The following is a 14,496-nucleotide window of genomic DNA, read 5'->3' on the forward strand; positions in this document are numbered from 1 at the left end:
AAGAGAAATGAAAATATACATCCCCATAAAGACCTATACATTGATATTCATAGCAGCTCTATTCACAATCCCAAACTGGAAGCAACCAAATGGTTGCATGGATAAATTGTGTAATGTTCCATGTAACTGAATACTTGTCATTAAAAAAGGAATTAACTACTGAAATAAGCAACAAGAATGAATATCAAAAGCATAATGCTAAAGAAGACCAAAAAAAAAAAAAAAGGCTACATATATGGTTATCATTCCATTTATGTGACATTCTAGAAGGAGCAGAATTGTAGTGATTGTAAGATCAATCATTTCCAGGGGCATGAGGTGGGACAGGTGGACTGACTGCAAAGATGCACGATTTGGGAGTGATGCAAATGCAGTTATCTTGATTGTGGTGAAAATTACATACATAATATACATTTGTCAAAATTCAAACTGAGTACTCCCAACAGGTAAATGTGTATGTAAATTATATGAACCTAATTTTTTCCTTAAATACACATTACGTCTTCTGACTGCTGAATTTTTGCACTTGGGGGTATAAGCCTTGGTCTGTTAGGATTGTAAACAGGTTTTTAAAGATACCAATGTGATCAGTGTGTTGATGGGAATGACTTGGAGGGTATGGTAAATCTATTTCTTGACTCGACAATCATCTTCAGTTTTTTATTTTTCCCACTGTGGAAGCTGAAAGACAGATTTTGGCCTCTCTGGCTTCTTTAGCTAATGGTGCCCCTGTGACCCAATTTTGTTCAAGGATGCCTAAGCTGACTAGCACTGGGGCTTCTGGTAAGGCTTTTGCTGTCTAAAAAAATGAATGCTTACTATATACACTGCCCTTTTCCTTTTTTTTAATGGAAAAAGAACTCTGCCTGACAGAAATGCACAAATAAAGAAGAAAAACAATCAGATTGAGGGAGTTCTTGCACCTAAGTATATCTTCAAGTGTGACTGTTAAGAATATTTCAGTTTCTCAGAATACCAGGAATAATTTCTATATTTTTCCATGACTACTGTATTCAGTCTGATGTTCCATTTCTGTTTAATCCTTCTTACTTAATTGGGCTAGATGCTGTGCGAAGAACATACAAGACATTCCAGTCAGAGTAAACTATCTCTTGACTATAATTGATGGAATCCCGGCTTGAAGAGTAATACCTCAGAAAAGAAGTACTTTATAATTATATTCCATAAGTGGAATCAGGCGTTAGTCTAGTAAAAGTTGGTCCTTCGTAAATATTTTGCAATGAAGTATCTTCTGGTGTTTCTGTTTCTTCTTCCACTGTATCTTCAGAGTCATCTATTTCCCCCTGTGCTTGCTCAAACCTGAAACCTAGAGAGAAATGAGAAATATTTAGAAAGATGCCAAATGTGGTGAGATACAGACTCATTCAATATGCTACTGACGCCACGTAAAGTCCATTCCAATTTTTTACACCACTCTTAGACCAGGTATCTTTATATCCTATTTAACTAAAACCATAAATGTCTCAAATTTCTGAAGTCATCCTACTTTTCACTATCATATATTGCTGCCCATCTTTAAAAAAGGCTCTGCAGCATCTGGATTTGAGATTTGATCTACTACTAGCTAGGTTTGTAATATGAGGCAAATTATTTAACCTCTGTCACAGTGTCTTCATCTTTAAAATGGGAAAAATTAATTATAATAGCACTTAATCTCGGCATATTTTTGTGAGAACTAAGTGTAAAGGTGCATGTAAAAAATGTAGCATTTAATTCGGTATTTAGTATTAGTATTTAGTATTCCATAATTAACTATTAGCTAACAGTTCTTTATTCACAAATGAAGAGAAACCTTTTTTGTACCTCAAGCTAAAGCTTCCAAATTCTACATTTGACTTCTTCATGATTCTTGAAGAAGTGGCACTGATTGTCTCCTCTTTTCCATGCCAGCATCTTCACTCTGTCACCCTATCACCTTCCACTGACTTCAGCTATGACGCAGATCTCTACTGCTTAACATAACTTTCATTTGCTCTTGTGCTTCTTCCAGTTACCATGCTGTATCTTTCCTTCTTTTAACAACAATGTCTTTTAGCTCAGTAATTTATATTCTCTGCCTCCGTTTTGTACTTGTCATTCCTTTATATTCTTTTATCTAACACTGACACCCTACTATGTTCTACACACTGGGGATTCAGGAGCAAACAAAACAGACAACTCTGTGTCCTCAAGAGAAAATAACTGCCCAAACCTGTTCTCCAAAAGGCCATCAATTCTGTTAAATCCTTGAAGTGGAAACAACAGCGTGTGTTTGAGGACCAGGCAAGAGGCCAGTGATGCTGGGTTGTCATAAGTAAGGAAAGAGTAGGACCTGACAAGGTGGGAAGATAACCAGAACCAGAGTGCCAAGATAAAATCAGGATTTTAGTCCATGTGCAGTGGAAAACCATGAGAGGCAACAGAGGTCATCACTGTTAAGAGAGAATGTCAGTGTCCTGACTCTGTGATCTGGAGCAAGTAACTTGGCATCTCTTTTTTTGCTCATCTGTAAAATGCAGATAATAGAACCTGTCTCCTTGGGTTTTTCTGAGGATCAAATGAGCAATTTCATAAAGCACTTTAAGACAGCACCTCCACATAGTAATTGCCATTGGAGTTCTGTTCTAATTTTGCTGCTTTACATTTATAGATCACGATCTGTTGTGTGAGGAATAGCGTGGAGGAGTATAGGTTTGGAGACTATTGCAGAAGCTTGCAGAGGGATGATGGCAACTTGCACTGTGGTGGTGGCGTGAGCTGGAAGTAAGTGGGTAGGTTAAAGCTATTGATAGCTAACATTTAGAGAGTACGTACTACGTGCCAGGCACTATTCTAAGTTCTTTACACGTATTATCTTTCATTACAGTTTATGAGCTAGGTACTACTGTTATTCTCATTTTACAGACGAGAAAACTGAGGGAGTTGCCCAACATCATATAGCCGGTAAACAGGAGGGCTCAAAATCAAAACCAGCCATTCTGAATCAACACTCCACAATTGTAAGGTCTCTGTTTTACTGCCAATCACAGATGAGAATAGGATAAAACATACTCTCAGCTTATACAAAAACCATAATCAGGCTTTGGCTATGTTAGAATTATTGATACGTTGGCATATGACCATATGCTTCTTCAACATGCTATCACTCTCAGCATTGTGGTATCATGGACCACTGGTGGGACAGTAGTGACATAAAACCTAAAAATTTCTCTAACATTTTGAGGCATTTATTTTGCCAAGCGAAGTTTGCTCATTAAAAATTACTACTGAGGAGTTCCTGTTGTGGTGCAGCATAAAGGAATCCGACTAGTATCCATCAGGATGTGGGTTTGATCCCTGGTCTCACTCAGTGGTTGGGGATCTGGTGTTGCCATGAACTGTGTTATAGGTTGCAGACATGGCTCAGATCCTGTGTTGCTGTGGCTATGGCCGGCAGCTGTAGCTCTAATTTGACCCCTAGCCTGGGAACTTCCATGTGCTGTGGGTGTAACCTTAAAAAGCAAAAAAAAAAAAAAAAAAAAAAAACAACTACTGAAACCATGATATGCAACTTTTTAAAAAGAAGATTCATCTTTTAAAAAACTATTTTATCCAACTCTATATAAAACAGAAAAATTTCTACTCCTGAATAACAATTTTATATATAAAAGTAAAAATGACTTGTAAATGAATTTATGTCTATATAATGTGCAGAGAATTTAAGGATTTGTCAGGTGCTTAGAAATGTGTCCATGTATGGAATGTATTGATTTTGTTTACAAGAATTCCCCATTATTGCTAAAAATCACTTACTTTTGAAGTTGGCTGAAGAGTTGCTTGTAGCAATTTCCTTCCAGTTGGCAATGTACCTAAGCACATTATATAGGCATTCATTAAACTAAATTGATTTATTAGTAAGTAGTAACTTGATTCATTATTACAGACTCTAAAATTCCACTTTCTCTATGAAATCTTAGATTAACAGTGATAAATTCACTAGTCAAAATGTTTAATTTCTTGACTATCCCACCTCCAAGTAGCTGTCATGCACCTAAAGCAACCTCTCGGACAAGAAATTGGAGGAGGTATGAAAGTGATACCCACCATCTACCATATTGGTGCCTTCTGGCCTCCAGCAATGTCTCCTCATTTTTATTCTGTTCCATTCCAGTCCTCTGAGTCACAACTAAAATGTTAGTTAACTTCTAAATTAAAAGTAGGAACTTCTAAATTAAAAGAGACAAAACTCTAAGAGGGAAAAGTCAGGGGAAAACTGTAACAACAAAACATTCTCCTTGCTCTGGATTGCTGGATCCACTGTCTTTGACATGTCAATGAAAATTGAAATTACTTGGTTTATGGCCTTCTTAGAGCAATAGTGTTGTCTTTACTGTGTCCAGTAAACATAAGAGATCACATTCAAACAGGGTACGTGCAGCTGCGACCTCAGTTCCCTAAGCTGAGACTGAAGTAGGGAGACAAGTGTAGCTCAAGAAGAAGTGGTTAGAGAAGGACAAGTATGAGCAGCTATGGAGATGAGGGACCGCTCCAAGGAGCAGGTTTTGTGTTACATATTCCATCTCATTTTAGGCTCTGTAGCCCCCTTTCATAAGCCTCCTTTCTTCCTGCTGCACCTAAGAAATCTGTAAAGATTTGATCACAGCAGGTGCTAAAAAGAAGCTTGCTGAGAAAGGAGGAGGATTGGAATTGCCATGTAATTCAGAAAACACTGTGATTTTCATTTGAATTATTGTTACTTTTGTTAACTTTGCCTTCCTGAATTTTTTTCAGAATAGGGAGGTATATGTTATGCAACATTGTTTAATTGTAAAGTACTGTGTCTGAAATCAGCTCCACTTGTTACTGCTACCTCTTGTTGCTTCAAAAACTTTATTCTAAGGCCTGAGTGGGATACTGCTTGGTCACTGTTAAATGAAAAGATGGAGAAAAAGAAGAGGTGGTATAAACCCCTTCCAGGATCTCTTACTTGACAGTTCAATCTGGCTTGACCTTAAATTTAGGCACACTTTGTGCTTTCAATGTTTGCTTAGGAGCACTATGAAGAGTGGCATGTCAACCATCCTGCTTGCTTAGATTTATATACTGAAAGGAACCAAGATAAAAGACCTTTGATCAATTGTATGCTAAGCCCTGATGGTCTGGGGCACAAACATATGCCATACTTATGTTTGATCACTGACCCTACTTTATCTGAGATCAAGGCATGAATTTATTCAGTTGTTTAAAAAGGACTTCTCATAAGGAACATATCAGCAATAACCAATGAGAAAGTTAAGCCTTGCAAATATAAGCAACAGTCTTATAGCATTACTATGCTGCTTATGTCATAGAGCTGGTCTTTCTAAAAACTTTTTGGAATTTTTTTAGGGAATAGCAGAATAAAGTGTTTGTAGAATCTACTGTGAGTCCCTCATTAGTACACAGTTAACATCTTAATGGCCTGGGAAAAGTCCCTAGCCAGAGAGGCCACATAACTCCCTATCTTTGAAATCAAAGGAGCAGCTTCAAAAGTAGAAACAACCCACTGAGAGCGCTCACCAATGGGTTCATGGAATATCAGAAAATTTTTTAAGATATCCCAGGTGCTGATGACTTAATGGATTATGGCAAAACTCAACTGCAGTTTGAAAAATATGAAGATCCATCAAGAAGAACATCCAATGGATATAGACTATGCCCCTAAAAATCCAGCAGAACGAAGGCCAGCAGCAGGCAGAGTAGTCACTGTTTGGCATTGTGAGTGCCTCATAACAGCAATGCATAGGTTGCTACATGTCCTAAGCACCTGCAGCAATGTATCTCTGGATACCACAGAATTTGCAAATTGTCCTTGAGTCCAAGAGTGAAGTTGGCTCTATCCATTCTTCAAAACTATAATGATATTGTATTCAGTTAATATTGTTGCCCTGTGTATCTGAAGATGCACATGGCTTCTTCCCAAGAGAGCATCCATCTGTCCTAAGAAGGAGCTAGCAGAAGTCTTTGGGAAAACACTGGTTTGTATCATTTAGTATCAGTGTTCAAGATATTTTCTGTCATACTAATGGTCCAACTATCAAAAGCCATCTAGATTTTGAAGGATACTCTCCAAGGAATTAGTGGCTACCAATTCTTCAAAAGTGAAAAATGCCAGACTTTGAATTTTTCATCAAATATAGTATCATCAATCCAGTTACAAATATCTAGACAGCTACAAAGGTCTAAGACGGAAGGAAACTGTGGAGACCACAAATATGCTGGAAAGAAGGTAGTTATACCTAATGTCTGCTCCCAGCTAGAGGAAGGTCTTTGCAAATATTCATCTTGCCTGAAATAATCAGTAGCTTGTGGTCAGTAATACTACTGAAATATTCCCAAATAATCATGCTGGATTCCATTTAAAATTTTTGCTGTCTAGTACTTAATTAAAAAAAAAAAACTTGCTTTCTAAGAATTCCAAATAATGCCCAATTCAGAGAATGAACTGACGGATGTACATAATCTGCAAACAAGAAATCTGCATTTTTATCTTTTTCTTTTTCCTTTTTATGGACACACCTGTGGTATATGGGAGTTTCCAGGTTAGGGAATGAATTGGAGCTGCAGCTGCCAGCATACAACACAGTCAGAGCAATGCCAGATCCTAACCCACTAAGGGCCAGGGATCGAACCCACATCCTGATGGACATTATGTTGGGTTCTTAACCCGCTGAGCCACAAGAGGAACTCTTGAATTTTTAAATCTGGAAATTTTGAGTCAGTCTCACCATATCCAAGTTAGATGTATTTATCCTACTCTATATATTGCATATGACACCAAGAAACCACTTCAAGTCTTCCTGGTTTATTCTGGTTTTACCCGTTTTCCACAAAGAGAAGCCATTAGGAATCTTCATCTACTAGAGAAGGGTAACAGTGGGGAAAGCCGTATGTAGACTGAGATGCCTGTTTATTTCTTCCCTTTGAACTCAGCTGTTTTATTCGTTTGTATTTCAGTAGTGACAGAATATAGGATACTGAGTAGAGATTTTTTGTAATCTTTTACTGAAGCTTGCTGGCCCTTTGCTTGAGTTAGCCAACTGTACAAGGGAAAGGCAGTGCAGGATTTCAAAAGCTCACCTGAGAGAACCCTCTACCCTGCCCTCATAAGCTCATTCAAAATGGACCTCCCTCCCTTTCTCTCTTTTTCCTACCGTCTTAGGAAAGGGAAAAGTATGACATGACAGCTCCTTTCTTTGGATGTCATTTCTGGCATCATCGTAACCATCTGTATTTATTCAGAGGCCACAAATGTGCTGTCTATAAGGAATCCCAGTATTATGGTTTGGACAAGATACTGGGGTTATTGAATCATAAAGTTTTACTATTTGTGTACTACAAAATATTTTAGAGCATCTACCAATGGATAATTAGTTCTTTATTTCTTCTTAGCCTTTTTATTTTCTAATATATCCTTCCCATCATCATCTTTTTTTTCTACTTTGATTTTCCTTTTTTCTTAGTGATTCTTTTCCATCTTTTATCTCCCCTTTTCACATTGTTCTCTTCTCTGCTTCCTCTAGCCTCTTTTTCCTGGCCCATTGGTCAATGGCAGTCAACCTAATTTTTCCTATTTCATGTTCTTATCTCCCTCTTCTGAATTTCTTCCTTTTTCTTATGTTTATTTACACCATCTTGGTTTTATTTTTTCTGCCTCTTCATCCATGAATTATTCACTTTCATTACTGTAGCTGAGTAAATACCGAATGTTTTTAAATATTTACTGAGATATAATTCACCATAAAATTATCCCATTTAAAGTGTACAATTTGAAGTTCCCGTCTTGGCTCAGCGGAAACAAATCTGACTAGTATCTGTGAGGAAGCAGGTTTGAACTCTGGCCTCACTCAGTGGGTTAAGGATCCGGTGTTGCCCTTAGCCACCACTTCCCAGTCCCCACAAATCTCTCAGCCCTAGGCAACCACTAATCAAATTCTGTCTCTACAGATTTGCCTATTCTGGACATTCCATATACATAAAACCATACAGTATGTGGTGCTTTCTGACTGACATCTTTTGCTTAGCAGGTTCATCAATATTGTAGCATGATCAGCATTTCTTTTTATTGCCAAATAATATTCCATTGCATGTATGTTTCACATTTTATTCATCAGTTAATGAATAGAATGTTTCTACTTTTCGGTTATTATGAATAATAATGTTATGAAGATTCATGTACAAGTTTTTACATGGACATGTGTCTTCATTTCTCTTGTGTACATACTGTGGAGTACAAGTGCTAGATTATATGGCAACTCTATGTTTAACCATTTGAGGAACTGCCAAGATTGTTTTCCAAAACAGCTACACTACTACACATTCCCAGTAAGGACTCGGATTTCTATCATTGCTAACACCGCTTACTGAATGTCTTTTTAATTATAGCTATCTTTGTGGGTATGAAGGAGGATCTTATTGTGGTTTGATTTGCATCTTCCCAATGGCTATGTAAATATTTTTCAATTGCTATCACACACAAAAAAATCCTAAAAATATTTTTCAAGGGCCAAAGCAAGTCACTGAAAATTTATAACTTTATAATGTCCCACACAGGAAAATTAGGGAATACAGATTGAGGAAATTCTTTTATTATTGATTTCATGTTCTTAGCCTTGTTTCTACATCCCAAAGTGAGAGGTAAAGCAGACTTAGACTAGGGTATAAGAATAAAGTTCACCTAAATCTAGTTTTCTTTTTACTTTTAGATCAACCTTTTTTTTTTTTAAATCTTTTGTCCTCCTTACCTCTTATATTCTTTCTAGACTGATAATAAATACTTAAGGGTTTTTTTTTTTTTGAGATTATGTTTTTGACCTCAAGATTCAACATGAGAGTGGGAAATAATAGAAAGAAAAATATCTGATGCCTTCTCCTGTTCCTCAAGGACAGCAACGTGTACTTACTCATCAAAGTTGAGTGTGTTTGTCCAGTTCAGCACTTCATCCACTTCCCATTCCATCACAGAATCTATTCCACCATCTTCAATAGCTCTTATTAGCCCTTTCGTTGCTGTGTGAATTAAACCCAGAGTTTCATGATTTGTTGACCTAGCCTCCAGGCTTCCTGCGTAGTACCTACACACAGGAAAGCAAGGGAGATGTAAAACCTTGAAAGAGATGACTGCTAGTAGATGCAGTTAATATATATTAATTGCTGTGAAACTATTTACACAGTAAACCAAGTTTTCATCCTATTTAATTCGAGGACATCCAAACCAAGTTCGATGTGATGGGATCTTCTGAAGGAAAAAAACAAAACAAAACAAAACAAAAACAAAGGCAATTTAATCAACCACACTGACCAGAGAAGCCTCATTTCAAAAATCACTTCTCGGTACATTGCAATGTTGTGACACAAAGAAAAACTAACCATTAAATCACTGAATCATAGAATTACAGAGTCAAAGGCTCTTGGATACCAAATAACTACTTCACTTGTTTCATGGGTAAGGAAACAAATTCTGGAAGAGTAACTTTTACAAAGTCATGTGGCTAATGGCAGGCAGGATAGGAGGAGGGAGGAGGCAAAAGGAGATAGAGTAGTAAAAGGTAAACGAAAGAGTGGTGTTATTAATGTCCTTTTTATGTCAGGTACTTTTTATATATTATCTTTAATTTGCTTTAAAAAATAGCTTTTTGTTTGATTTTTGTTTTTTAGGGCTGCACCTGTGGCATATGGAAGTTCCCAGGCTAGGGGTCAAATTGAGCTGCAGCTGCCTTCCTATGCCACAGCCAATGCAACATCGGGATCTGACCCATGCCTGCAACCTACACCACAGCTTGCAGCAATGCTGGATCCTTTAACCCACTAAACAAGGCCAGGGATCAAACCTGCAACTTCACCGATACTAGCTGGGTTCATTTCCACTGAGCCACAATGGGAACTCCAATAGCTTTTTAATTTTTTGTGATAGATATTTTTAAAAATAAATTTATTGAAGCATAGTTGATGTACAATGTTGTGTTAATTGCTGATATACAACAAAGTGATTCAGTTATACATATACACATATCCATTCCCATATAGAAAATGACTGAGTAGGAGTTCCCGTCGTGGCGCAGTGGTTAACGAATCCGACTAGGAACCATGAGGTTGCGGGTTCGGTCCCTGCCCTTGCTCAGTGGGTTAACGATCTGGCGTTGCTGTGAGCTGTGGTGTAGGTTGCAGACGCGGCTCAGATCCTGCGTTGCTGTGGCTCTGGCATAGGCTGGTGGCTACAGCTCCGATACAACCCCTAGCCTGGGAACCTCCATATGCTGCGGGAGCGGCCCAAGAAATGCCAAAAAGACCAAAAAGACCAAAAAAAAAAAAAAAAAGAAAATGACTGAGTAGATTTCCCTGTGCTATACAGCAGGTCCCCACTGACCATTCCATATACCATAGTATGCAAATGCCATCCCAAGCTCCCAATCCTTTCCTCCCCAACCCTTCTGCTTGGATATGCATAGGTTTGTTTTCAAAGTCTGTGAGTTTGTTTCTGTTTTGTAAATAAGTTCATTTGTATCATTTTCTTAGATTCCACACATAAGTGATATATGATATTTGTCTTTGTATGACTTACTTCACTTAGGGTAATAATCTCTAGTTCCATCCATGCTGCTGCAGATGGCATTATTTCATTCCATTTTTACAGCTGAGTAGTATTCCATTGTATATATGTGCCATATCTTCTTTGTCCATTATTCTTATCCCCCCCTTTTTTTTGATGAGGAAATTTAGACTTGAGAACAAATTGTTTAAGATCATATTAGTAGTAAATATGCATATTTCAGAGCCAGTATTCAAATCTGACTCCAAGTCTGACTTCTTTGGCAGTACTGTTCTATATTATATTAGTCTGAATGCACAAATGAATGCATCCACTGAATATGAAATAAGCAAGAGAAGTTAATAGTCCTTACTAAGAATATTAAAATACAGTGCTTTTTTTGTTTTCCATTTTAAGATCTACATTGTTTTTGCTTTTAAAGGTTAACCTATTCTGAAATTGTATTCATTTATTAATTTGACACTCATTTTTTAGGAAGTGGCTTAGAGGTGAAGTAAAGCTATGACTGGTATCATACTACCTGGCTTTGAATCTTGCTTCTGTGATTTACTAACTATATAATCTTTGTCAAATAACTTAGCCATTCTGGGCCTCAATGTCCTCTTCCTTAAAATGATAATCATGGAGTTCCCATTGTGGAGCAGCGGAAATGAATCTGACCAGGAATCATGAGGTTGCAGGTTCGATCCCTGGCCTTGCCAGTGGGTTAAGGACCCAGTGTTGCCGTGAGCTGTGGTGTAGGTTGCAGACGCAGCTCGGACCTGGCATTGCTGTGGCTGTGGCTGTGGCTGTGGCAGGCAGATAAGCAAAAGCTGAGAGAATTCAGCAACACTAAATCAGCTTTACAACAAATACTAAAGGAACTTCTCTAGGCAGAAAAGAAAAGGGCGCAACCAGAAACAAAAATACCACAAATGACAAGGCTCACCAGTAAAGACATATATACAGTAAAGATACGAAATCATCCACACACAATTATGCCACCAAAATCAGAAATCATGAGAAGAGGAGGGTACAAATGTAGGACATTGGAGATGCACTTGCAATTAAAAGACCAACAACTTAAAACAATCTCATATATATTTAGACTCCTATATCAAAATTTCAGGGCAACTGCAAACCAAAAATCTATAATTGACATACAAACAAATAAGAAAAATCAACTCAAACACAACACTCAAGATAGTCATCAAACCATAAAAGGAGAGAACAGGAGAAGAAGAGAAGAAAAAAGAGCAATAAAAACAAATCCAAAACAATTAATAAAATGGCAATAAGAACACACATATCAATAATTACCTGAAATGTTAATGGACTAAACGCCCCAACCAAAAGACACAGACTGGCTGAATGGATACAAAAACAATGCCCATATATATGCTGTCTTCAAGAGACCCACTTCACTTCTAGGGACACAATACAAATTGAAAGTGAGAAAACATTCCATGCAAATAGGACTCAAAAGAAAGCTGGAGTAGCAATACTCATATCAGACAAAATACACCTTAAAATAAAGAATATTATAAGAGACAAAGAAGGACATTACATAATGATCAAGTGATCAATCCAAGAAGAAGTTATAACAATTGTAAATATATATGCATGCAACATAGGACCACCTCAATATATGAGGCAACTGCTAACAACCATAAAAGGAGAAATTGACAACAACACAATAATCATAGGGGACTTTAATCCCCACTTACAGCAATGTAAAGATCATCCAGACAGAAAATCAACAAGGAAACACAAGCCCTAAATGAAGCATTAGACCAGATGGATGTAATATTTATAAGACATTCTGTCCAAAAAGCAGCAGAATACACATTTTTCTCAAGTGCACACAGAACATTCTCTAGGATTAATCACAATCTGGGCCATAATTTAAGCCTCAGTAAGTTTAAGAAAACTGAAATCATATCAAGCATCTTTTCCAACCACAATGCTATACGACTAGAAATCAACAAGAAAACTGCAAAAAACACAAATGTATGGAGACTAAACAACATGCTACTAAACAATGAATGGATCACTGAAGAAATCAAAGAGGAAATTAAAAAATACTTGGAAGCAAAATACAACAAAGGTATCACACTCCAAAACCTATGGGATGCAGCAAAAGCTGTTCTAAGCAGGAAGTTTACAGCAATACAAGCCTATCTCAGGAAATAAGAAAAAGCTCAAATAAACAACCTAACTTTAAAGCAGCTAGAGAGAGAACAGACAAGACCTAAATAAAGTTAGCAGAAGGAAAGCAATCATAAAGATCAGATGAAAAGAAACAGAAATGAAGAAAACCCTAGAAAAGATCAATGAAACTAAAAAAGCTGGTTCTTTGAAAAGATCAATCAAATTGATAAACCCTTAGCCAGACTTATCAAGCAAAAAAGAGCGAGGCTCAAAGCAATAAAATTAGAAATGAAAAAGGAAGTTACAATGGACATCACAGAAATATGAAAGATCATAAGAGACTACTACATGCAACTATATGCCAATAAAAAAGAAAACTTAGAAGAAGTGGACAAATTCTTAGAAAAGTACAATCTTGCAAGACTAAACTAAGATGAAATAGAAAAGATGAATGGACCAATCACAAGTACTGAAATTGAAACTGTGATTTAAAAACTTCCTACAAACACAAGTCCAGGACCAGATGGCTTCACAATATTTAGAGAAGAACTAACATCTATCCTTCTGAAACTATTCCAAAAAATTGCAGAGGAAGGAACACTCCCAAACTCATTCTATGAGGCCACCATCACTCTGATACCAAAACCAGACAAAGATACCTCAAAAAAAGAAAATTACAGGCCAATTTCACTGATGAACATCGATGCAAAAATCCTCAACAAAATACTAGCAAACCGAATCCAACAATACAGTAAAAGGACTGTGTGTACAAGTGGGATTTTTCCAGAGATGCAAGAATTCTTCAAAATCCACAAATTAATGTGATATACCACATTAACAAACTGAAGAATAAAACCATACGATCCTCTCAATAGATGCAGAAAAAGCCTTTGACAAAATCCAACACCGATTTCTGATCAAAACCATTCAGAAAGTACACAGAGGGAACCTACCTCAACATATAATAAGACATTGAATACTGTTCCCTATTATACAGTAAATACTTGTACTTATGTATTTAATGTATAGTAGTTTGCATCTGTTAATCTCATATTCCTAAATTGTTCCTCCATACATTTCCCTTTTGGTAACCATAAATTTGTTTTCTATGTCTGTGAGTCTATTTCAATTTTGTATATAGACTGTATTATTTTTTAGATTCCACGTTAGTGATATCATGTAATACTGATCTTTTCTCTGACTCACTTCATTTAGTATGATATTAGTGTGATATTCTTTAGGCATTCATCCATGTTGCTGCAAATAGCACTATTTCATTCTTTTTTATGGCTAATATTCTGAAGGTATATATATATAGATATATATCACATCTCCTTAAACCAATCATCTGTTGATGGGCACGTGGGTTGTTTCCACGTCTTGGCTATTGTAAAAGTGTTGCTGTGAACACTGGGGTGCATGTATCTTTTTTAATTATCACCTTCATCTCTGCTGGATACATGTCCAGGAGGAGTGGGGCTGCTGGATCATACAGTAGTTCTATGTTTAGCTTTTTAAGCAATCTCCATACTTTTCCATAGTGGCTGCATTAATTTACATTCTAATCAACAGTGAAGGAAGGTCCCTTTTCTCCACACCCTCTCTAGTATTTATTATTTGTAGACTTTTTGCTGATGATCATTCTGACTGATGTGAGGTGATACCTCATTGCAGTTTTGATTTGCATTTCTTTAATTAGTGATGTTGAACATATTTTCATGTGCCTGTGGGCCATTTGTATGTCTTCTTTGGAGAAATGACTGTTTAGGTTTTCTGCCTATTTTTTGACTGGGTGTGTT

General features: G+C 36.9%; 1 protein-coding gene across 5 annotated transcripts in view; it reads right to left on the reverse strand.

The window, feature by feature from the left end:
- C9H11orf65 (chromosome 9 C11orf65 homolog) overlaps positions 647–14,496 on the reverse strand; it is an 86,500-nt gene continuing 72,650 nt past the window's right edge. For 4 of the 5 annotated variants that reach the window (XM_013979358.2, XM_021062751.1, XM_013979357.2 and 1 more), the window contains 3 exons: positions 8,922–9,092; positions 3,793–3,848; positions 647–1,327 (listed from right to left, as the gene is read on the reverse strand). In XM_013979358.2, the coding sequence (XP_013834812.1) occupies positions 1,176–1,327; positions 3,793–3,848; positions 8,922–9,092 (379 nt within the window). In that variant the 3' untranslated portion in view covers positions 647–1,175. The remainder of the gene's footprint in view (positions 1,328–3,792; positions 3,849–8,921; positions 9,093–14,496) is intronic. The other variant, XM_021062752.1, reaches the window with a different exon arrangement.

The sequence above is a fragment of the Sus scrofa genome, chromosome 9, assembly GCF_000003025.6.
Source record: "Sus scrofa isolate TJ Tabasco breed Duroc chromosome 9, Sscrofa11.1, whole genome shotgun sequence".
Lineage (NCBI taxonomy): Eukaryota > Metazoa > Chordata > Mammalia > Artiodactyla > Suidae > Sus > Sus scrofa.